The 25,658-nt window shown below is 42.1% G+C and overlaps 1 protein-coding gene across 1 annotated transcript in view; it reads left to right on the plus strand.

Moving 5' to 3' along the window:
- The window catches only part of LOC141265198 (ubiquitin-conjugating enzyme E2 E2), a 262,831-nt gene that overhangs the window by 218,472 nt on the left and 18,701 nt on the right, over positions 1 to 25,658 (plus strand). Inside the window, exon 4 of the mRNA XM_073677971.1 lies at positions 3,555 to 3,687. Within this exon, the coding sequence (XP_073534072.1) occupies positions 3,555 to 3,687 (133 nt within the window). The remainder of the gene's footprint in view (positions 1 to 3,554; positions 3,688 to 25,658) is intronic.

The following is a 25,658-nucleotide window of genomic DNA, read 5'->3' on the forward strand; positions in this document are numbered from 1 at the left end:
AAAATTCATTCATCTGGTAATTTCACATCTAGAAAGCCATAGACAAATGACCCTGGTAGGAGATGCATTTCCTTCAGCAGAATATCATTTTTCTTTTCATTTTATTTTTATTTTGGGGTGCCTATAGCTTATTAACGTTTATAAAAATAAAAAAAAATTGTAGATGCCCCATTGCTTTGTTTTTTTGTTTTTTGCTGTTCTTAACAATATTTGTTGTTTCATTGACGCCAATTCCAATAATGTTTAGCTCTTTTTATGCATCTTCTGCACAATAAAAGCATTTTTCATATGATTTTTTTTTTTTTTTTCGATCACTACATTTTGAGTGATCAAAAACAATAACGTTTTAATTTTTCCCCCAACTTAGCTGTTGTGAGGTCTTGTGTTCTGCAAGATAAGTCATATTTTTCCATGGTGCCATATTGGGGTTGCGATAACCCATTGGTTAAGGGGGTAGTGGGAAAAAAAGAAATTTTGCTAATGCTTTAAACTCTACCAACAGCCATCAATAGTGATAGCATAGGCAACAAGTGTATTCAACCAACAAACAACAAAAGGTGTTTATATCATTTATAGTCTTACCAGCTACTTGATTGATTGTTCTTGAAACCATTGTTTAGTAAAGCAAGAAGTAATAACGAAGCTTTCACCTATATTCTTACCTTCAAGGGGTTGTCCAGTCACAGCATATTTGTATCCTGTCCATAGTATAGATCATCAATAACATTTGGTTGGTGGTCCCGACACCCAGCACCCTCACCAACAGCTGCCATTTGCTCCAGCTTGGCACTGCAGAACAGATGATATTATTTTCAAAACTTTTATATCCATTGGCTTCCGGAGCAAATAACAGCTGATTGGTGCAGGTGCTGGATGTCGGACCCCTTCAGACCTGAAATTAGTGACCTATCCTAGTGCTAGGTAATATGCTGGAATAAGACATCCCCTTTATTGCTGGCTAGCCTATGCTGGCAGCACCTGACCTTTCAGATTGAAAATTAATCCAATATGTTTAGGTGAGAGGAGTACTCACTGTGTTAATTGTATGAGAGAAAAGGTTATAATTGGTATATATTCATATTATTTAGGCTGTGTCCCCACGATGCGTTTTTTAAGCTTTTCCGCAGCGGCAAAAACGCTGCAGAAACGCTTAAAAAACGCATGGTAGAAGGCCTGCCATGTTCCCCAATGATAATCCACATGTGCTGTGCACATGCTGCAGAAATTTCCGCTGCGGATTATCATTGCGGAAAAAAACGCAGCACTACCAATTATTTTGCCGAAGCGCTGCGTTTTCGCTGCCATTGACTTGCATTAGAACGCGCCAATTCCGCAAGACTGCATCTGTACTTGCGTAATTGGCGCGTTCTAATGTGCGGATGTTACCCAGGTGTAGAGGAGAGGAGACTCTCCTCCACACCCAGGTACCCTAAAAGCTGTAAAAAAAGAATAAAATAAATATATACTTACCTTCTGGCGGCCCGCGCTGCGCTCCTCCTTGCTTCCCGGCACTTCGCGATGGAATGAAGGACCTGCGCTGACGTCAGAGTCATGTGACGGGTCACGCGACGCTGGCGTCGGCAGGTCCTTCAGTGTACCGCTGCCGGCAGCCGGGACCGAGCAAAGCAAGACTGCGGGGGCCATCGGAGTGTAAGTATATATTTATCTTTTATTTTTTTACATTCTCTCGGGTCACACTATATAAATCCATGTTGTTTGCATGGATTTATATAGTGTGACCAAGTTGTCAAGCACTTTCCAAGTTTATCTAAAATCGCTTGGAAAGTGCTTGTCAACCCGCATGCGGAAATGCAAGTGAAGAACGCTTCACATCCGCATGTCCCTGGCAGGAAAAACGCATGTACAATCCGCATGTACAATCCACATGTACAATCCAGATGCGTTTTTTCTGCCAGGGAGATTCAGAAACGCTCAGGAAAAAATCCAGAGCATTTCTGCATCGTGGGCACATAGCCTTAAGGTTTTTTTTAATATGTTCAAAATGTCTGTTTAAAATAAGCAAATTGCAGAAATGCACATTTTATCTTATTACATACAAACTATATTGGGATTACTGCTTTGGAATAGAACAAAAAAAATGAAAATGGGGTATTTTTTCATTAATTCATGATGATATCATCCTTGGATAGGATGACCCAGCCCTTGTTACTACCCCTCAGCATTTTTTTTATGAGAAGGATAGAATTCCACCCGTAGTTAATAGTGAATATGGTGAACCGTGTGCGGGAGGATATCATGCGCAAATGGATAACAGGTGCAGGAGGATAACATGTACAGGAAGGTAACAGGAGCAGAAGGGTAACAGGAGCAGGAGGGTAACAGGAGCAGAAGGGTAACCGGAGCAGAAGGGTAACAGGAGCAGAAGGGTAACAGGAGCAGAAGGGTAACAGGAGCAGAAGGGTAACAGGAGCAGGAGGGTAACAGGAGCAGGAGGGTAACGTGCGCAGGCGGGTAACGTGCGCAGGCGGATAACGTTTTTCAGGCGGATAACGTGCGCAGGCGGATAACGTGCTCAGGCGGATAACAGGCGCAGGGAGATAACAGGCGCAGGAGGATAACATGCGCAGACGGATAACGTGCGCAGGCGGATAACAGGTGCAGGAGGATAACAGGCGCAAGCAGATAACAGGCGCAGGCAGATAACAGGTACAGGAGGATAACAGGCGCAGGCAGATAACAGGTGCAGGCAGATAACAGGTACAGGAGGATAACAGGCGCAGGCAGATAACAGGTGCAGGAGGATAACAGGCGCAGGCAGATAACAGGTACAGGAGGATAACAGGCGCAGGCAGATAACAGGTGCAGGAGGATAACAGGCGCAGGCAGATAACAGGTACAGGAGGATAACAGGTGCAGGAGGATAACAGGCGCAGGCAGATAACAGGTACAGGAGGATAACAGGCGCAGGCAGATAACAGGTGCAGGAGGATAACAGGCGCAGGCAGATAACAGGTACAGGAGGATAACAGGCGCAGGCAGATAACAGGTGCAGGAGGATAACAGGCGCAGGCAGATAACAGGTACAGGAGGATAACAGGTGCAGGAGGATAACAGGCGCAGGCAGATAACAGGTACAGGAGGATAACAGGCGCAGGCAGATAACAGGTGCAGGAGGATAACATGTGCAAGCATTTAACATGCGGCGGTGGATAATATGTGATGGAGGATAACATGTGCAAGCAGATAACATGCGCAGGCGGAAAGCAATAGCCTGAGCTTTGCTGTATTACTCTTGACCATACAGCAGTTGCCTTTACAGCCTTTATTATATCTACATCCTTAGCTATTAATCAGTATTTGAGCAGGATTGATGACTTATTAGAGATGACTGGTATAGAAGGTAAAGTGAAAACAGATCCTAACTCTATGCGATGCATACTTGACATGATATAAAATGCTACTGTATAAGCTACTAGATCACTCTGTTTCTATATGAATCTTGTGTCTTGCCATTTTATACATTTATCAGATGCTCTCAATGTTAACAATATTTACCCGTCCCACTTAATATATCATTATTTGTCTCTTTGCAGTGCTGGACCCAAAGGAGACAACATATATGAATGGAGATCAACTATACTAGGTCCTCCTGGTTCTGTATATGAAGGAGGTGTATTCTTCTTAGATATCACATTCTCACCAGACTACCCATTCAAACCACCAAAAGTAAGTGATTCTTCATCAAGTCACCAATATTGTAGTTTATATTGTTTGTGGAAACAGAGTATGTGCTGATATCAATATTCAAACTGTATGGGGACCGAAGCAAGCTATGATCAGAAAATGACCTACTGTTTAAAACTGGCAATTTTTTTTCATATCACAATCTTTTTGTAAGAAATCGTAATCTTGCAATTTTCACACTGGCCACATGAGGTAATTCGGACTTTTATTTCCTGTTCTTTCATAAAGAGTTTCCAGCAAGGCTCCATATCATCACAGACAGGATTACAATGACAGGTAACACCTCTACACATAGCACAAGATCCACCAGTCACAATAGGGGATGTCACAACTGACTCCGCTCCCCCTCCCTTCACAGTCACCTTTACATACACATGCTCATTAGATGCTTCATTACAAAAGATTAGGTATGACTGTTCATTGTAGCTAATGTTCATGTGTTGTTTCATGAAACAACAAAAACTTAGAATCTAATAAAGCCTCAGTAGCAGTGTGAGAATTGCAAGATTTCTATTTTTTTTTTTTTAATATTGAAAAAAAAGCAGTTCAACAAATGTCTAAAAATACATTTAAGAGAAAAATGACCAGTAGGTGGTTTTGTGATATGTTCCCTTTAATATTGAGGAATCATTTACTGGTGTTGTATAGATAACCTCCTTCTTACTCAGTACAATCCAATGCTTAGATAACAAACAATTATTATGTCCTGCACAACCAGAACATTAATTGCTTTCAGCAAAAGAAAGAAAATAACAATCTTGTAGATTTGATACCTTTTAATGACTAACAAAAATAAAATAAGTGATGCTACACAGCAAACATTCATGACTGCTTAGGTCTCTTCATCAGGCATGGTATAACAATTTAACCACTTCGCGCCAGAGCCTGTTTTTGCCTTCGTGACCGGGCCAATTTTTTCAATTCTGACCACTGTCACTTTATGAAGTAATTACTCTGGAACGCTTCAACGTATTCCCCTGATTCTGAGACTGTTTTTTCATGACATATTGTACTTCATGATAGTGGTAAAATTTCTTCCATATAACTTGCGTTTATTTGTGAAAAAATCGGAAATTTGGCGAAAATTTAGAAAATTTTGCAATTTTCAAACTTTGAATTTTCATGCCCTTAAATCAGAGAGATATGTCACACAAAATAGTTAATAAATAACATTTCCCACATGTCTACTTTACATCAGCACAATTTTGGAACCAAAATTTTTTTTTGTTAGGGAGCTATAAGGGTTAAAAGTTGACCAGCGATTTCTCATTTTTCCAACAAAATTTACAAAAACATTTTTTTTAGGGACCACATCATATTTGAAGTCACTTTGAGGGGTCTTTATGACAGAAAATACCCAAAATTGACACCATTCTAAAAACTGCACCCCTCAAGGTGCTCAAAACCACATTCAAGAACTTTATTAACCCTTCAGGTGCTTCACAGGAATTTTTGGAATTAACATTTAACTTTTTTCACAAAAATGTTACTTTAGACCCAATTTTTTTTATTTTCACAGGGGTAACAGGAAAAAATGGACCCCAAATTTTTTTGTGCAATTTCTCTTGAGCGTGCTGATACCCCATATGTGAGGGAAAACCACTGTTTGGGCGCACTGCAGGGTTCGGAAGGGAAGGAGCGCCATTAGACTTTTTGAATGTAAAATTTGTCTGAATAATTAGCAGACGCCATGTTGCGTTTGGAGAGCTCCTGATGTGCCTAAACAGTGGAAACCCCCCACAAGTGACACCATTTTGGAAACTAGACCCCTTAGGGAACTTATCTAGATGTGTGGTGAGCACCTTGAACCCCAAGGTGCTTCACAGAAGTTTATAATATTGAGCTGTAAAAATAAAATTTTCACATTTTTCCCACAAAACCGTTTTTCATCCCTTAATTTTGCATTATCATAAGGGTAATAGGATAAATTGCACCATGAAATTTGTTGTGCAATTTCTCCTGAACACGCTAATACCCCATATGTGGAGGCAAATTACTGTTTGGGCGCATGGCAGGGTTTGAAAGGGAAGGAGCGCCATTTGACTTTTTGAATGTAAAATTTGTTTGAATAATTAGCAGACGCCATGTCGCATTTGGAGAGCCCCTAATGTGACTAAACAGTGGAAACCCCCCACAAGTGCCACCATTTTGGAAACTAGACCCCTTAGGGAACTTATCTAGATGTGTGGTGAGCACCTCGCACCCCCAGCTGCTTCACAGAAGTTTATAATATTGAGCCGTGAAAATAAAATTTTCACATTTTTCCCACAAAAAATCTTTTTCATTCTCTAATTTTGTATTATCATAAGGGTAACAGGATAAATTGCACCATGAAGTTTGTTGTGCAATTTCTCCTGAACACGCTGATACCCCATATGTGAGGGAAAACCACTGTTTGGGCGCACGGCAGGGTTTGAAAGGGAAGGAGCGCCATTTGACTTTTTGAATGTAAAATTTGTTTGAATAATTAGCGGACGCCATGTCACATTTGTGGAGCCCCTAATGTGTCTAAACAGCGGAAACCCCCCACAAGTGCCACCATTTTGGAAACTAGACCCCTTAGGGAACTTATCTAGATGTGTGGTGAGCACCTTGCACCCCCAGCTGCTTCACAGAAGTTTATAATATTGAGCCGTGAAAATAAAATTTTCACATTTTTCCCATAAAAAATGTTTTTCATCCCCTAATTTTGCATTATCATAAGGATAACCGGAGAAATTGCACCATGAAATTTGTTGTACAATTTCTCCTGAGTACGCCGATACCCCATATGTGGGGGAAAACCACTGCTTTGGTGTACGGCAGGGTTCGGAAGAGAAAGGAGCGCTATGTTGGCTGGGATAGGCAGCAGACACCATGTCACATTTGAAGAGTCGCTGACATGCCAAAACAGCAGAAACCTCCACAAATGACCCCATTTTGTAAACTACACCTCTCAAGGAATTCATCTAGGGAAGTAGTGAGTATTTTTTAATTTTTAAATTTATACCATTGGGCAGTGAAAAAATCATAATTATATTTTTACCACAAAAAAATGTTTTACCCTCAGATTTTACATTTTCAAACAGGGCAATGGGTAAAAATGGTGCCAAAATGTGTCACACAATTTCTTCTAAAAGTGTCAATACCCCATATGTGGCTGTATCGTACCGCTTAGCCATACGGTGAGATCTGGGGGGGACGGAGTGCTATTTGACAATTGGAGAACAAATTATTGTAGAATAGGCATTTGGATTTGGGAGCACAAAATTTTCTGAATTTCTTTTGGGGGGCAAGGGTCATTTTGCTTTTCCAGAGCCTTTCTGCTACCAGTAACTTGGAAGTCCCTTATATTTTTAACAGATGACGGACCTGAGTGGGGACTAGCTTTTTTTGAGGACTGAGTTGAAGCTTTTATTGGGAACATTTTACGTAACATTTATCCGGCGCTCTAGGCTGAGCACTTACATCGGGGTTTCCATCTAAATTTCCAAGTGATGTAATTCAGATGAAACCCCTGCAGGATCCATTCACTGTAATGAGGCAGCAGAGTTACTCTGGACACCGTCTGGCCTCTGTGTAGCGGTGTCCTTTTTTTCAGAAGTGCACAAAACTGTGGCCAACCGCACTTTTATGCACGCCTAAAACAAATGACACCGTGGGATCCCAGGCTAGACGGCGTCCACAGTGGCCTATATCTGTCTCATTACAGGGAATCTTCCGTCATGGGTTCCGGCTGAATCATGTATTTCAGAGATTTACACGGAAACTCTGGTGTAAGTGCTCAGCGCAGAGCACAGGATAAATGTGGGCAGAGCCTTACTGGGATCTTTGGGGACATAATAAACAAATCAGTAGCAGGTGAAGAATTGGTTTTATTTATTTTTTACGCCGTTCCTAGTGTGATATAACTGATTAGATTACTTTATTCTTCGGGTCGGTGTGATTACAGAGATACCAGATTGATATCGGGTTTTTATGACTGACAGCTGTCACACACTAAAAGACGCTTTTTTTGCAAAATCTAGTTTTTGCATCACCATATTTTGAGAGCTATAATTTTTCCATATTTCGGCCGACAGAGTCATGTGACGGCTTGTTTTTTGCGGGACGAGTTGACATTTTTATTGGTACCATTTTTGGGGACGTGACATTTTTTGATCGCTTTCTATTCCGTTTTTTGGGAAGTAAAATTAACAAAAACAAACAATTCAGGAATTGTTTTTTGAGGTTTTTTTTTATGCCGTTCTGCGTGTGGTAAAAGTGATCAGGCAGCGTTATTCTTCGGGTCAGTACGTTTACAGCGATACTACACTTACTGTATTTTTTTTATGTTTTGGCGCTTTTACACAATAAAACTATTTTATAGAAAAAAATATTTTTTTTGCATTGCTTTATTCTGAGCGCTATAACTTTTTTATTTTTCGGCTGATGGAGCTGTATGGCAGCTTTTTTTTTGCGTAACAAGATGACGTTTTCAGTGGTACCATTTTTATTTCTATTTTGTTTTTTGATCGCATTTTTTTCCACTTTTTGTTTGGCAATATGATGAAAAAGCATTTTTTTTGCTCCGTTTTTTATTTATTTTTATTACGGTGTGCACAGAAGGAGTTAATTAGTGTGACAGTTTTATAGCTCGGGTTGTTTCGGACGCGGCGATACCAAATATGTGTACTTTTTTTGGTTTTGTAAAAATATACGGATTTATTGGTTTAATATTTTATTTATTTATTTTTATTTATTTTGTGATTTTTTTATTAATAGTTTAAAAACTTTTTTTTTACTTTTTTTCACATTTTTTCTTAGTCCCTGTATGGGACATTAATTTTTATTTTTCTGATCTCTGATCTCATGTAATGTAATAGACATATATTACATTACATGAGATCTTCCCTGACTGTTTCAGTCAGAGTCTCCTGTCTGGCTACAGCTGCAGCTGAGCCAGACAGGACACCATATATGGCAGAGCTGGAGGCGGTCATGTGACCTCCAGCTGCCATAGCAACCCCAGGTCCTGGAAGGACTCGGAGGTCTTCGGAGAGGTAAGTTGACGACCCCCTCTCCTCCTGCTGTCTCCTATATGCCGCGATCACAATAGATCACAGCATATAGAAGACAGCTAAGGGTTAACATCACTGGGACCTGATCTAATCAGGTCCCGATGATGTCCCCTGTCAGAGCTAACGCTCTGCACCGGAATCGCAGCGCTTGCAGGACCCTGGGGGTCCTGAGCGCTGCGAGACCACCCACCGTTTTTAAACGTCGGCGCTGCACAGAGCCCGGCAAGCGCCGACGTTTATCTACAGTGGGCGGTCGGGAACCGGTTAACTGAAGGAGCACACACATACATCATACACACACATTTTAAATATATATAAATATATATATATATATATATACAGTACAGACCAAAAGTTTGGACACACCTTCTCATTTAACAATTTTTCTGTATTTTCATGACTTTGAAAATTGTACATTCACACTGAAGGCATCAAAACTATGAATTAACACATGTGGAATTATATACTTAACAAAAAAGTGTGAAACAACTGAAAATATGTCTTATATTCTAGGTTCTTCAAAGTAGCCACCTTTTGCTTTGATGACCACATCTCAGTACCAATGCTTTCTGGCTGATGTTTTGGTCACTTTTGAATGTTGGTTGTGCTTTCACACGCGTTGTAGCATGAGACTGACTCTACAACCCACAGAAGTTGCTCAGGTAGTGCAGCTCATCCAGGATGGCACATCAATGCGAGCTGTGGCAAGAAGGTTTGCTGTGTCTGTCAACGTAGTGTCCAGAGGCTGGAGGCGCTACCAGGAGACAGGCCAGTACACCAGGAGACTTGGAGGGAGCCGTAGGAGGGCAACAACCCAGCAACAGGACCGCTACCTCCGCCTTTGTGCAAGGAGGAACAGGAGGAGCACTGCCAGAGCCCTGCAAAATGACCTCCAGCAGGCCACAAATGTGCATGTGTCTGCACAAACGGTTAGAAACTGACTCCATAAGGGTGGTATGAGGGCCCGACGTCCACAGATGGGGGTTGTGCTCAAAGCCCAACACCGTGCAGGATTCTTGGCATTTGCCACAGAATACCAGGATTGGCAAAGTCGCCAATGGCGCCCTGTGCTCTTCACAGTTGAAAGCAGGTTCACACTGAGCACATGTGACAAACGTGACAGAGTCTGGAGACGTCGTGGAGAGCGATCTGCTGCCTGCAACATCCTTCAGCATGACCTGTTTGGCAGTGGGTCAGTAATGGTGTGGGGTGGCATTTCTTTGGAGGGCCACGCAGCCCTCCATGTGCTGCCATTAGGTACCGAGATGAGATCCTCAGACCCCTTGTGAGACCATATGCTGGTGCGACTGGACCTGGGTTCCTCCTAATGCAGGACAATGCCAGACCTCATGTGGCTGGAGTTTGTCAGCAGTTCCTGCAAGATGAAGGCATTGAAGCTATGGACCGGCCCACCCGTTCCCCAGACCTGAATCCGATTGAGCACATCTGGGACATCATGTCTCGCTCCATCCACCAACGTCACGTTGCAGCACAGACTGTCCAGGAGTTGGCGGATGCTTTAGTCCAGGTCTGGGAGGAGATCCCACAGGAGACCATCCGCAACCTCATCAGGAGCATGCCCAGGCGTTGTAGGGAGGGCATACAGGCATGTTGAGACCACACACAATACTGAGCCTCATTTTGACTTGTTTTAAGGACATTACATCAAAGTTGGATCAGCCTGTAGTGTGTTTTTCCACTTTAATTTTGGGGATGTCTCCAAATCCAGGCCTCCATTGGTTAGTAAATTTGATTTTCATTGATGATTTTTGTGTGATTTTGTTGTCAGCGCATTCAACTTTGTACAGAACAAAGTATTCAATGAGAATATTTCATTCATTCAGATCTAGGATGTGTTATTTGAGGGTTCCCTTTATTTTTTTGAGCATTGTATATATATATATATATATTTGTGTTTTCTTTTTTTCCTTTTTTGGGGGAGAGTGAGAGGGGCAGAAATAGAAATTATTTTCTTTGATAAAGTTCATTGCATTCACGTTCTGCTGAATTATGCAAAGACAATTATAAGAATATGTATGTCGTAGTAATATACCACTGATGCTGTGCAAGCATTGTTAGGACCTGTTCACATCACAAGTTTAATCTACATTTATCCTGTATGCTGGGAAGAAATACATACTAAATATGTCCATAGCCGTTAATTGCCAGAGACACCGAGTCTTTTCTTACAGACAGTCCCTCATGGGAGAACAGTATACAAATTAGCTCTCACTTCCTAACAAAAAATTACTTCTGGAGCTGTCGTGCAGGTTCAGAAAATGCTGTAATGTCTTTCTAAATTTTGCATATATTAAAGCCAAACCATTTTTTGCAGCCAGACCATATTATAGAAAGGAGATACTTTATTTGGAGTCTGACTAGTATTCTCTGTGGTGTCACATGTTGTATTTTGGCAGTTTGTAAAGTAAATTAACCAGATTCTATTTTCAGATGTTGTGGTTTGGTGAGTGTTACAGTGTTTATGAGCAGCAGAGTTTGCACATACGCCTCCAGTTTTAGTGTTATTTGACCACTTTTAAAATACTATAGTTAAAGGGAACCTGTCACCAGAAAAAACACTATTAACCTGTAGATATGGGGTTAATCAGCAGGTTAATGGCGTTACTAACCCGCCCGGCGCCTGCACATAGCCGAACACTCCAAGCAGAAAATTACTTTATACCCCCCAGCAGCGTTCAGGTTTCAGTCACGGGGGTGGCGCCGGACTGATAGCCGACCCTAATGCAGAGTCAGTGTTTGTCAGTGCCAGGGGCGCGGTTACAGCCGCCACTCTCCATACTCAGAGCGGTGACTGAACCTGCGCCGTCGCTGTCTTCATGTCTGAAACCCGATTGTTGCCTGGGGAATAAAGTTCATTTTCTCCCCGCACCGTTTGGCTAAGTGCCGGCGCCTGGCCGGTTAATAACGCTATTAACCTGATGATTCTGCAATGCTAATCTGTAGGTTAATAGGGTTTTTTCTAGTGACAGGTTCCCTTTAAATGTCTTTTTCCAATCATGATGTGTGAACAGGGAACACACACTGTGTGAAGAATCATTAGGCAAATATTTGACCATTTTTATTTATTTTATTCACTTATACAGTGCCATTAATTCCACAGCGCTTTACAGACATTACCATCATATCATAATTTTTATGCAGATTTTTCAACTCCAAGCTGTATAAACTTGAATGCTTATTGGATGAAGCAGATCAGGTGATGTGTATTTGTGTAATAATGAGGGTCAGGCCTAAGGATACATCCCCCTTTATCAAGATGTGCAGAATTATTAGACCGCTTGTTTTCTTCAAAAAGAGATTTAACTGACTCTGAAAAGTCAAAAATGGTTACAAGTCTTACAGAGGGATGCAAACACTCTGGAAATTGCTAAGATATTGGGCATGATCACAGAACCATCAAAAGTTTTGTTGCAAATAGTCACCTGGCTCACGAAAAATAGACGCACATTAACTGCCAAAGATTTGAGAAAAATCAAACTTCAAGCGACCAGGAACCCATTATCCTCCAGTGCTGTCATATTCCACAACTGCAACCTTCCTGGTGCGCCCAAAAGTACAAGGTGTTCAGTGCTCAGAGGCATGGCCAAGATAAGGGAGGCTGAAACCTGACCACCACTGAACAAGACACAGAAGTGGAAACTTCAAAACTGGACCAAGAAATATTTGAAGGAAGGTTTTTCAAAGGTTTTATGGACTGATGAGATGAGATTGACTCTTGATGGACCAGATGGATGGTCCCATGGTTGGATCAATAATGGGCACAGACCTCCACTTGAACTCCATTAAGGTGGAGTTGAAGTACTGCTATGGGCTAGTATCATTATAGATGAGCTTGTTGGACTTTTTCGGGTTGAAGATGGATTCCAAATTAACTCACAAATGTACTGCCAAGTTTTAGAAGACACTTTCTTCGAGCAGTGGGACAGGAAAAAGTCTGCATATTTCAAGAAAACAATTTTTATGCAGGACAATGCTCCATCGCATTCATCAAAGTACTCTGTATCTTGGCTAGCCATTTCTTGGATTAGTCTTGACGTTTCAGCTTCTGTGTTTTGTTCAGTGGTGGTCGGGTTTCAGCCTTCCTTACCTTGGCCTTGTCTCTAAGCACTGAACACCTTGTACTGCTGGGCATTCCGGGGAGGTTGCAGTTCTGGAAGCACTAGAGGATAATGGCTACTTGGCTTCTTCACACTTGATTCTAATAATTCTGCACAACTTGATAAAGGGTGTTGTGTCCTTAGGCCACACTCCCCTCATTACAGATATACAGTGGGGAAAATAGGTATTTGATACACTGCCGATTTTGAAAGTTTTCCCACCTAGAAAGAATGGAGAGTTCTATAATTTTTATCGTGGTACACTTCAACTGTGAGAGACAGAATCTTTAAAAAAATCCAGAAAATCACATTGTGTGATTTTTACATAATTAATTTGCATTTTATTGCATGAAATAAGTATTTGATACAATAGAATAACAGAACTTAATATTTGGTACAGAAACCTTTGTTTGCAATTACAAAGGTCAGACATTTCCTGTAGTTCTTGACTAAGTTTGCACACATAGCAGCAGGGATTTTGGCCCACTCCTCCATACTTATTTTCTCCAGATCTTTCAGGTTTCGAGGCTGTCGCTGGGCAACATTGAGTTTCAACTCCCTACAAAGATTTTCTAATGGATTCAGGTCTGGAAACTGACTAGGCCACTCCAGGACCTTGAAATGCTTCTTACGGAGCCATTCCTTAGTTGCCCTGGCTGTATGTTTTGGGTTATTGTCATGCTGGAAGACCCTGCCACAACCCATCTTTAAAGCTCTTACTGAGGTAAAGAGGTTGTTGGCCAAAATTTCACAATACATGACCCCATCCATCCTCCCTTCAATACGGTGCAATCATCCTGTTCCCTTTGCAGAAAAGCACCCACAAAGTATGATGTTTCCCCCACGATGCTTCACGGTTGGGGCAGTGTTCTTGTGGTTGTACTCATGCTTCTTCTTCCTCCAAACACAGCGAGTGGAGTTGATACCAAAAAGTTCTATTTTGGTCTCATCTGATCGCATGACCTTCTCCCATGCCTCCTCTGGATCATCCAGATGGTCATTGGCAAACTTCAAATGGGCCTGGACATGAGCTTTCGTGAGCAGGGGGACCTTGCCCTGCAGGATTTTAATCCATGATGGCGTAGTGTGTTACTAACGGTAGTATTTGAGACTATGGTTCCAGCTCTCTTCAGGTCATTGACCAGGTCCTCCTGTATAGTTTTTATCTGATTCCTGACCTTTCTCAGAGTCATCTTTACCCCACAAGGCAAGATCTCGCATGGAGCCCCAAACTAAGGAAAATGGCCAGTCATCTTGTGTTTCTTCCATTTTCTAATTTGCAAAGAAGGAGTGTTTATTTTAAAAAAATATAAACTTTATTAATTCCATAAATAAAACATCATGTTAAAAACAGGATTGAACCCTCCTTCGGTCAATCATTTACACTGATTTATTACTATATACTCTGCAGTACCTCCTGTGTGTATTACCACCCTTTATGCTCCTGTTTTAAACATGATGTTTTATTTTTGGAATTAATAAAGTTGTTTTTTTTAAATAAACACTCCTTCTTTTCCTCCTTTGAATAGTGAACACTTTTGGAGGGTGTACTAATGCATGCATGCATTACATGACCAATGATGGCCTGATTTATTATAAATTCAAAATGCTTGTGGTATTCTTTATATTATTGCCTATTGTCCTGTAGCCCATCCCAGCCTTGTGCTGGTCTACAATTTTGTCCCTGGTGTCCTTAGAAAGCTCTTTGGTGTTGGCCTTGGTGAAGAGGTTGGAGTGTGATTTGATTGCGTGGATAGGTGTCTTTTATACAGGTAACGAGTTCACACGGGTGCAATTAATACAGGCAATGAGTGAAAAGTAGGAGGGCTTCTTAAAGAAAAACTAACAGGTCTTTGAGAGCCAGAATTCTTGCTAGTTGGCAGGTGATCAAATACTTATTTCATGCAATAAAATGCAATTTAATTATTTAAAAATCATACAATGTGATTTTCTGTTTTTTCTTTTTCGATTCTGTCTCTCACGGTTGAAGTGTACCTACGATAAAAATTACAGATCTCTCCATTCTTTGTTAGTGGGAAAACTTTCAAAATCAGCAGTGTATCAAATACTTATTTTCCCCACTGTACATATTATCTGATCTGTTTCATCCAATAAAGATTCAAATTTATACAGCTTGGAGTTGGAAAATCTTCATAAATTGGTGATATGGTCAAAATGCTCACTTGCCTATTAATTTTGCACATCAACCTATCATCTAAAGTCACTCTACTGCATGCAACATTTCTACTGTTCTACTGTCCGCTTATCTTACAATTCAACTTTTTTTTTCTAGTTTTGTACCAATTTGAGTTAATTTAATGTGTTTCTTTTCTATTCAGATACATGTTTTTTTTCCACTATCACACCTGTTTTTTCAAGCCAAACTTAGAAAAACATGATCTTGTTGCCCTCATTTCCTACAAGAAGTTAAAACTTCTTTTGGTGCACATATCAATCTATTGTGTTCAGAAGCCCTCCCGATTCTCACGCTCTGTAATCTTCCATCCACATCTTTTGAGTGGATTCTTCAATTTCACCAGCATTCTGTCAGCACTTTAGATACTTTGGAGTGATTTTTTTTTTAGGTGTAAGACAACATTTTAAAATAAAGTGATTTACAGATTGTCTATCACATGTAATTAAATTATCTGAAAGTACAATGAAGACATAGAACTCAGCTATCTTGGGCCTTAAGGGCACACCAATTCTTTTCATTTTTTCCTTAATGTATTCCAATACACATAACTGTTTAATTTTTCAGATGTAGCCATATGAGGTCTTGTTTTAAGCAGGACAAGTTATTATTTTTTTCATGGTTCCATTTTACGGTACATTTAATGTGTTAAAGAACTTTTTTGGGGGGGAAGGGGAATTGGAACAACAGCAATTCTTCAATTTATTTTTTTCAGTGTTCATTGGCTGGAGTAATTGACATGTTAACTTCATTCCATGGGTTAGTACGATTATGGTAATGCCAAAATTGATATATTCATATATATTTTTTAAGCTTTCTTACTTTTGTGCAATAAAATCCATTTTAAAAAAGCATTTGATTTTTGTGTTACCATATTCTGAGACCTATCATGTTTAATTTTTCCACCGACAGCTGTATGAGGACTTACTGTTTACAGGATGAGTTGTTGTATTTTTTGTTACCATTTTTAGGAACCTTTAATTTTTTATTGCTTTTTACTACTGTTTTTGTGAAGTAGATGAACAAAAGAAAACAACATTATTTCTGCCCTTTTTTAATGGTGTTAACTCTACAGGTTACCTAATATAACATTTTTGTAGCTGGGGTCATTAAGAATGGGGCAATACCAATTATCTGCATTTTTTATCATTAGTTTTATGAAAATAAAAACGTTTACTTTTTATTATAGTCTTACTTGGGGACTTGAACTTGCAAGATACATTACAATACTTTTGTATTACAGTGTGTAATGCCTGTCAGCAAAATGTTGCCAGTCATTCTATTAGACCCAGCCATTGGCTGGATCTACCGTAATAGGAGGAACCACTTATCTGCCATGGGTGCCATTATTAGGCCTGTTTCTCATAAGAACACACCAGTATACTAACTATCCGATTGGGGGAGGCGTGGGCTGACAGAGGGAGCGTGGGCCGACAGAGGGAGCGTGGGCCGACAGAGGGAGCGTGGGCCGACAGAGGGAGCGTGGGCCGACAGAGGGAGCGTGGGCCGACAGAGGGAGCGTGGGCCGACAGAGGGAGCGTGGGCCGACAGAGGGAGCGTGGCCCGACAGAGGGAGCGTGGGCCGACTGAGGGTGCGTGGGCCGACTGAGGGAGAAAGGGCCTACAGAAGGAGCATGGGCTGACAGTGGGAGCTTCTTCTCTGTATAACAAATTAGATGCCGCAGTTAAACTGTGTTCTGTTTTAAGAGCACCTGTACCCAGGTCAGATGTGGCCAGTTTTTTTGCTGCTATTTTACTGCTTCTGCTCCTATGAGTATTTCACTTATTGTTTTTCTTAAATCCGCCATACAGTTCCAGGGGTATGGGTCTTTATATTAGTGCTAGTTAGTATGATCTTTTTCAAGGGGTGGTGCTTACAGTATAATTATGCAGAGTAGTATAAAGACACGCCCTCAGAGAATCCTGTGAGCCACACCTCCTTGGTAAGGAGCATAGAAATTAGCACTAAGTAAAAAGGCCCATATCTCTGGCACTCCATCACAGGTTTTGTTATTTTACTCAAAGAAAAAGGCAGAATGCAGCTCTATTTCTTCTGATAAAGTGTCTGCCATCCAAGTGGACACCATTTTAATCATTATAGTGCATGTGGTATTGTTTGTTTTGGCAAAGGACAGATCTGTTTCTTGCAGGAGTTGAGTTTTTTTTCAGATCTGTAGCAGAGCAGATGAAACAGAAATACAAATACATTAGTCACAGTCCTCCTATCACCAGTCACAGTCCCCCTATCACCAGTCACAGTCCCCCTATCACCAGTCACAGTCCTCCTATCACCAGTCACAGTCCCCCTATCACCAGTCACAGTCCCCCAATCACCAGTCACAGCCCCCCTATCACCAGTCACAGTTCCCCTATCACCAGTCACAGCCCCCCTATCACCAGTCACAGCCCCCCTATCACCAGTCACTGTCCCCCTATCACCAGTCACAGTCCCCCTATCACCAGTCACAGTCCCCCTATCACCAGTCACAGTCCCCCTATCACCAGTCACTGTCCCCCTATCACCAGTCACTGTCCCCCTATCACCAGTCACTGTCCCCCTATCACCAGTCACTGTCCCCCTATCACCAGTCACAGTCCCCCAATCACCAGTCACAGTCCCCCAATCACCAGTCACAGTCCCCCTATCACCAGTCACAGTCCCCCTATCACCAGTCACAGTCCCCCTATCACCAGCCACAGTCCCCCTATCACCAGCCACAGTCCCCCTATCACCAGCCACAGTCCCCCTATCACCAGCCACAGTCCCCCTATCACCAGTCACTGTCCCCCTATCACCAGTCACTGTCCCCCTATCACCAGTCACTGTCCCCCTATCACCAGTCACAGTCCCCCTATCACCAGTCACAGTCCCCCTATCACCAGTCACAGTCCCCCTATCACCAGTCACAGTCCCCCTATCACCAGTCACAGTCCCCCTATCACCAGCCACAGTCCCCCTATCACCAGTCACAGTCCCCCTATCACCAGTCACAGTCCCCCTATCACCAGTCACAGTCCCCCTATCACCAGTCACAGTCCCTCTATCACCAGTCACAGTCCCCCTATCACCAGTCACAGTCCCCCTATCACCAGTCACAGTCCCCCTATCACCAGCCACAGTCCCCCTATCACCAGCCACAGTCCGCCTATCACCAGTCACAGTCCGCCTATCACCAGCCACAGTCCCCCTATCACCAGCCACAGTCACCCTATCACCGGTCACAGTCCTCTCAGTGGGGGACTAATGATATAATTAATGACATAGACACTGGAATGCTACTGTAAGTTTCCCCTAAGAGTATTATGTATTTGTTGAAGCACCACATTTGCTTTGTCCTACTGTAGATTACAAACCCTACAGAAACACATTTTTTCCATAATTTCAAATAAATAGAAAAATCCTCGGGTCTATCTGCATCCACAATTTGCATTAAACCCTGCCATGTAAATTCATTATTGACGATCTACTTCAGTGATTTACACTCCACACATCTTAATTACAAACATAATAATGAAGTTACATGTAATGAAAAATGCTTCAGCAGCTCCGCTATGTAAATGTAATTATTTCTCCATCATGTAGTTAATGTATAGGTTTCTTGGCCTGCTATTACTTCATTTCATATTCATTGTGTTTTCCTCCAGCTATTTAGCATTGCTGCTGTTTTAAATCTATGCTTCTAGTGATTAGAAGCCATTGTAATCTAAACAGTGCTGCATCGTCAGATTGGCCAACATGATATGCACTTAACAGATAACGTGTATATACACTGAAAGGCCACTTTATTACAGACACCTTTCTAGTAGCACATTAGACCCTCTTTGACCTTCAGAACCGCATCAATTTGTCATATTGATGTCTGTAAAGCTCTGTGTAATTAATGGCGCTATACAAGTGAATTAGCAAAAATGTCTTATGTAGTACATAGGTTGAATAACATAGGTCCATCAAGTTGAATCTTTCTCCACCAGTTCTACATTCTCTTATCGCTACATTATTTATAACCCACAATGCCATTTGTTGTGAGAAAAGCATCCAGCCCTTTTTATGAATGCTGATATAGTATGCAGTAGGGCATTCCAAAGTCGGAATGCTCTAACTGTAAAGAACCGTTTCCTGGTTAGGTCCCGGAATCGCCTTTCCTGCATTTATAATGTCCCCTTGCCTTTTGTAAGATCTTTGGAAGGAATAAGTCATGTGCCAATCTTTTGAATTAACAACACAGATATTTGTACATGGAAAAGAGGCATCATTTTTCCATTTTTCCAAACTCAACAAGCCTAACTTTTCTAACCTCTCATTATAGGAGAGGCCTTCGATAGCATGTAATAATCTAGTCGCCTGACACTGACTGAGACTTTAGTCTCATTCCCATCTACAAGGTCATTAATAAAGAGATAAAAAAAGAATTGGTTCTAAAACTGATCCTTAAAGGAGTTGTCCGGTCAAAAGTGATAAGTGTGCAGTCACTCTGTGTGACTTCAGACTTATGAATCCCCCCCCCGCGCATGCATTGTGCGCTGCGGGGATTCACCGGTATGAGACCCGGTAACGGAAGGTATGTATGTGTTATCCATACCCCCGGCCAGTGGGCATAGCCTCACTCCATACACTTGTATTGAGCGAACGCGCACCTTCTAGTCGGACGTGCCCACTGGCCGTCCACTTCACTAGACTGGGCTTGGTCTCACTCCATACAAGTGATTGCTGAGAGGCGGCGCTGAATGACCAGGGTAAGTATAACGTATACATAGCCTCCGGTCCTGGATCTCATACCGGCGAATCCCCACAGCGCAGAGTGCCTGTGCTGGGGGGATTCATAAGTTTGCAGTCACACAGAGTGACTGCAGACTTACACTTTTGACCGGAAAACCCTGTTAAAGCGCACCTGTCAGCAGGATTGTGCTCAGTAAACTACATACACTGTCTGGTGGGCGATATTACACTGATTAATATGATACCTGGGTTGATGAAATCTGTCCAGTGGTTCTTGTGTAATCTTTACTTTCAGTTTGGAGATAATGATATGCCCGTGCTTCGGGGCGGCCTGTGGGGGGGCACTCTATCTGGTGCTCTGCTTACATATTCATCCTTTATTCTCTTATGACAGATCACTGTGCCTTCACTGACCTGCCTCCTATTTTACATAATGCATCTAGTAGTGCGGGGCTAGGTAAAATAGGAGGCAGGTCAGTGAAGGCGCAGTGATCTGTCAAAAGAGCATACAGATGAATATGTAAGCAGAGCACCAGATAGAGCCCCCCCCTCCCCCCACACACAGGCCGCCACAAAGCACGAGCATATTATCTACAAACTGAAAGAAAAGATTACACAAGAACCACAGGACAGATATAATCAACCAAGGTATCATTTTAATCAGTGTAATGTCGCCCACCTGACAGTGTATGTAGTTTACTGAGCACAATCCTGCTGACAGGTGCGCTTTAAAGTCCCCACTGCTGACTTTTAGAGAATGCACCATTTATGACTCTTTGTTTCCTGTCCCTTAACCAGTTTTTTATCCATCTGCATATAGTTCCCACAAGTCCTTGCTTCTGGAGCTTCAGTATAAGGCTGTTATGTGGTACAGTATCAAATGCCTTTGCAAAGTCCAGATACACTGTGTGCAGAATTATTAGGCAAGTTGTATTTTAGAGGATTATTTTTATTATTGATCAATAACTATGTTCTCAATCAACCCAAAAGACTCATAAATATCCAAGCTTAATATTTTTGGAAGTTGGAGTGTGTTTTTTTTTAGATTTGGCTATCTTAGGAGGATATCTGTTTGTGTAGGTAACTATTACTGTGCAGAATTATTAGGCAAATTAGTAGAAAAACAAATATAATCCCATCTCACTTGTTTATTTTCACCAGGTAAACCAATGTCAGTGCACAAAATTTAGAAATAAACATTTCTGACGTGCAAAAACAAAAAGCAAAAAAATTAGTGATCAATATAGCCACCTTTCTTTATGACGACACTCAACAGCATTCCATCCGTAGATTCTGCCTGTTGCTTGATCTGTTTTCGATCAACATTGAATGCAGCAGCCACCACAGCCTCCCAGACACTGTTCGGAGAGGTGTACTGTTTTCCCTCCCTGTAGATCTCACATTTTATGATGGACCACAGGTTCTCTATGGGGTTCAGATTAGGTGAACAAGGGGGCCATGCCATTATTTTTTCTTCTTTTAGACCTTTACTGGCCAGCCATGCTGTGGAGTAGTTGGATGCATGTGATGGAGCATTTGCCTGCATGAAAATCATGTTTTTCTTGAACGATACAGACTTCTTCCTGTACCACTGCTTGAAGAAGTTGTCTTCCAGAAACTGGCAGTAGGTCTGGGAGTTGAGCTTCACTCCATCCTGACCCCGAAAAGGTCCCACAAGTTCATCTTTGATGATACCAGCCCTTACCAGTACCCCACTTCCACCTTGCTGGTGTCTGAGTCAGAGTGGAGCTCTCTGCCCTTTACTGATCCAGCCTCTGGCCCATCCATCTGGCCCATCAAGAGTCACTCTCATTTCATCAGTCCATAAAACCTTTGAAAAATCAGTCTTAAGATATTTCTTGGCCCATTCTTGACGTTTTATCTTATGTTTCTTGTTCAAAGGTGGTCGTTTTTCAGCCTTCCTTACCTTGGCCATGTCCCTGAGTATCGCACACCTTGTGCTTTTTGATACTCCAGTAACGTTGCAGCTCTGAAATATAGCAAAACTGGTGGTGAATGGCATCTTGGCAGCTTCACGCTTGATTTTCCTCAACTCATGGGTAGTTATTTTGCACCTTTTTTGGCCAACACGCTTCTTGCAACCCTGTTGGCTATTTGCCATGAAACGTTTGATTGTTCGGTGATCACGCCTCAAAAGTTTGGAAATTTCAAGACTGCTGCATCCCTCTGCAAGACATCTCATCATTTTGGACTTTTCAGAGCCCGTCAAATCTCTCTTCTGACCCATTTTGCCAAAGGAAAGGAAGTTGCCTAATAATTAAGCACACCTTTTATAGGGTGTTGATGTCATTAGTCAACACCCCTCCTCATTACAGAGATGCACTTCACCAGATTTACTTAATTGGTAGTTGGCTCTCAAGCCTATGCAGCTTGGAGTAGGACAACATGTATAAAAAGTATCATGTGATCAAAATACTCATTTGCCTAATGATTCTGCACACAGTGTAAGGCTATGTGCCCACGATGCAGAAATGCTCCGGATTTCTCCCCTGGCAGAAAAAACGCATGCAGATTGTACATGCGTTTTCCTGCCAGGGACATGCAGATATGAAGCGTTCTTCACATGCATTTCCGCATGCGGGTTGACAAGCGCTTTCCAAGCGATTTTAGCATCACTTGGAAAGTGCTTGTCAACTTGGTCACACTATATAAATCCATGCAAACGGCATGGATTTATATAGTGTGACCGTAAACAATGTTTAAAAATAAAAAAATAAATCTATACTTACCTTCCGATGGCCCCCGGTGTCTTGCTTCCCTCCGTTCTCCCTTGCCGGCAGATCGCGGTACACTAAAGGACCTGCCAACGTCAGCATTGCGTGACCCGTCACATGACTATGACGTCAGCGCAGGTCCTCCAGTCCATTGCGAGCTGCCGGCAAGCGAAGACAAGGAGACCGGGGGCCATCAGAAGGTAAATATAATATTTATTTTTTATTTTATTATTTTTTTCACAGTTTCTATGGTACCCAGGTCCGGAGGAGAGTCTCCTCTCCTCTAGACCCGGGTACCATCCGCACATCAGAACGCATGGAATGCACATCTACATATACAGTGATGTGTAATCCATGCGTTCTAATGCAAGTCAATGGCGGCGAAAACGCAACACTTCCGCAAAATAATTGGTAGTGCTGCTTTTTTTTCCGCAATGATAATCCCCAGCGGAAATTTCCGCAGCATGTGCACAGCACATGCGGATTATCATTGGGGAACATGGCAGGCCTTCTACCATGCGTTTTTTTAAGCATTTCTGCAGCATTTTTGCCGCTGCGGAAACGCTTAAAAAATGCATCGTGGGCACACAGCCTAAATCACATCAGCCGCATTACCAACATCCAGATTTGCACAAATTTGCATATTGCTAGGATCATAAGTCCAAGAGGCAGGACAACGGTGGCTACTCCCTCCACCCCAATGACTGACTGCTTGGTGTGTATAGGGGGAAACCTATCAGTCTAGATGAGCGAGGCATGAAGAAGCCGTCTAGGGCCTGTCTTAGACTAGTAAACTTGTTCCTGGATTGCTCTTCAAAGTATGTTTTCTGTCACATTCCTTTGCTTTTCAGAGTAAAATATTACATGGCTGCAATAACAGAGCCGGTCTAGCATGAATCAGTTGTCATGTTCTCTTTAATCACGTATCACTGCGGTATATACTGGCTTGATATGGCACTAAATATATATTGTGTTCTATGATAAAGAAAAGAAATGCCATAGTATGAAGCACTAAATGTCATATATTACAGCAGCGTAATCACAGCACAAAGATCAGCATGTGGTAGTCATTTTTGCCCTTCCCTTCTAAATCCCCTGTCTTATTTCTGGGTTTCGGCTCCTTACCTGCTTTCTAGCAGTGTGATATCCGTCTGGCCTGCAGATATTCCTCTTCTTGTTTTCTAGCCTCAGCCCCTCCATACACATAACAGCTGTTTGATTAGATTTGTGGTCGCTGTAGGCTACATAACCTTTAGGTGTTACTTGTTCAAGTCTGAGCGGGAAAAATAGTCAGTTTCCATTCTTCATTGAATCACCATTAATATCAGTAGGAGCTAACTGAGATTGATCACTGAACCCTTTATCGCCTACTGATGGAAGGTGGGCTGTAGTTATCACTGTGCACACTGTATCCCACCCGTGATGATTTTTATTTTAAATGTCAGACTTTGAAAAGTTAATGAAGCATTGCATATAGAATACAAGATACCATAATAGAATCTTACACTTAAAGGGAACCTGACCGCTGATACATGCTGCCCAAGCCATGGACAGCATGTATCAGACACTGCCTGTATGATTTCAGGCAGGTATGTTTGACTTTGAAACACTGCGGTGTTTCAGATAATAAGCCTCCAGGAACCGAGCTGCACAGAAGACTAGGTGGACAGGCAGGTCCTTCCCACACGCTGCCCTGAATGACAGGTCTCTCCCTATACATGCACACGGGGGAGACCTGTCAATCAAGGGGAGTGGCAAGAAGAAGCCCACCAGGACCTGTCTGTCCAACAAGTTTCCTGTACGACTCGTTCCCCGGCGGCTTTTGAAGTATTTTTTTCTCGGAAATCCTGCATCTTTTCAGAGTCAAACATACATGGCTGAAATCACACAACCAGTGTCTGATACATGCTGCCTATGGATCGGGTAGCATGAATGAGCTGTCAGGTTCTCTTTAAAGAAGCACTCCCAATTATTATTATTTTTTTAGCTAAACCTGTATAAATGTACTCAACAATCGTCATCTTCTCCAGTTTCCAGCGCCGCTCCAGTCCTCTTCTCATTATCATGACTACTATTTCTACTTGCTGGATCACACTGGATTTATGTGTCGCTTTTGCAGTAAAAGCTTATGGAGCCTTGCTCTGACACTCCATAGACTTACATTGTAAAAGCAACTTCCGGCACACTTATAGGGCCGAGTGGGAGGGAGCAAATCAGAATAGAAGTCACATGAGTGAGAAGAGGACCAGAGCGGCGCTGGAAACTGAAGAATACGTCGATCAGTAAGTATATTAACACACAACACTGCACACACATTTACACAGGTTAAGCTAATAAAAAATGAATGGGAGTGCTTCTTTAAAGTGATTGTCCATAAACAACATTTATCCCCTGAAGGATATCAGCACTATAGATTACAGATACAAATATGATCGCTGAGTTGCGCCTGCTGAGACCCGCATTAATCCCAATAACGGGGAGGGGCACATTCCCCTGTGTGATTAAAGCATTCGTGTGCATGTGCAAGCACCAGTTCTATAGGCAGTGAATGGAGCAGCGATCACTCCATCCACACAGGAGACTATATGAGTCCGTCCTCTTGACCTGCAGGGGTCCAGCAGTTTGACTGTTATCAGATAACCAATAATTCATCACTTTATATTTGTACAATAATATTACAATGACTGATAATCTAGAAGCAGTATTTTGTCAACTCTGCTAAAAGAATTAAATAATTGGAATCAAGGTTTGTCATTTTGGGTATGCTCCATGGGATGGTGTATAGTTTGTTTTTTTGCACCATAGTTCATGCTAGAGTGTGTGCATAAACCTTTAAGGGGTTATCTGGCACTATTTGCTTTTTTTCATGGGTATAACTTAGCAACTACCTGCTTGTTTAATCCGGCACCGCTCAGAGTGCTCACGGACCGCTCCTGCCAGCGATTCTGCTGCTTCATTTCAGCAGATCGGCTCATTCTCTTCCAGGCTGCTCTGTTGACACGGTGTGACTGGCAACATCATGCTTATTGACAGCCAGCTTCCAAAGTTAGGCAGCGAGGAGCCGGCTGTCGATCAGCCTGACATCGGCAGTCACAGCCCGTTAACAGAGCGGAAGAGAAGCAGCTGCTCTGCCGACATGACTTCAGCGGA

This window comes from Phyllobates terribilis, unplaced genomic scaffold (genome assembly GCF_046119375.1).
Source record: "Phyllobates terribilis strain yellow unplaced genomic scaffold, ASM4611937v1 Scaffold_4__5_contigs__length_816908805, whole genome shotgun sequence".
Lineage (NCBI taxonomy): Eukaryota > Metazoa > Chordata > Amphibia > Anura > Dendrobatidae > Phyllobates > Phyllobates terribilis.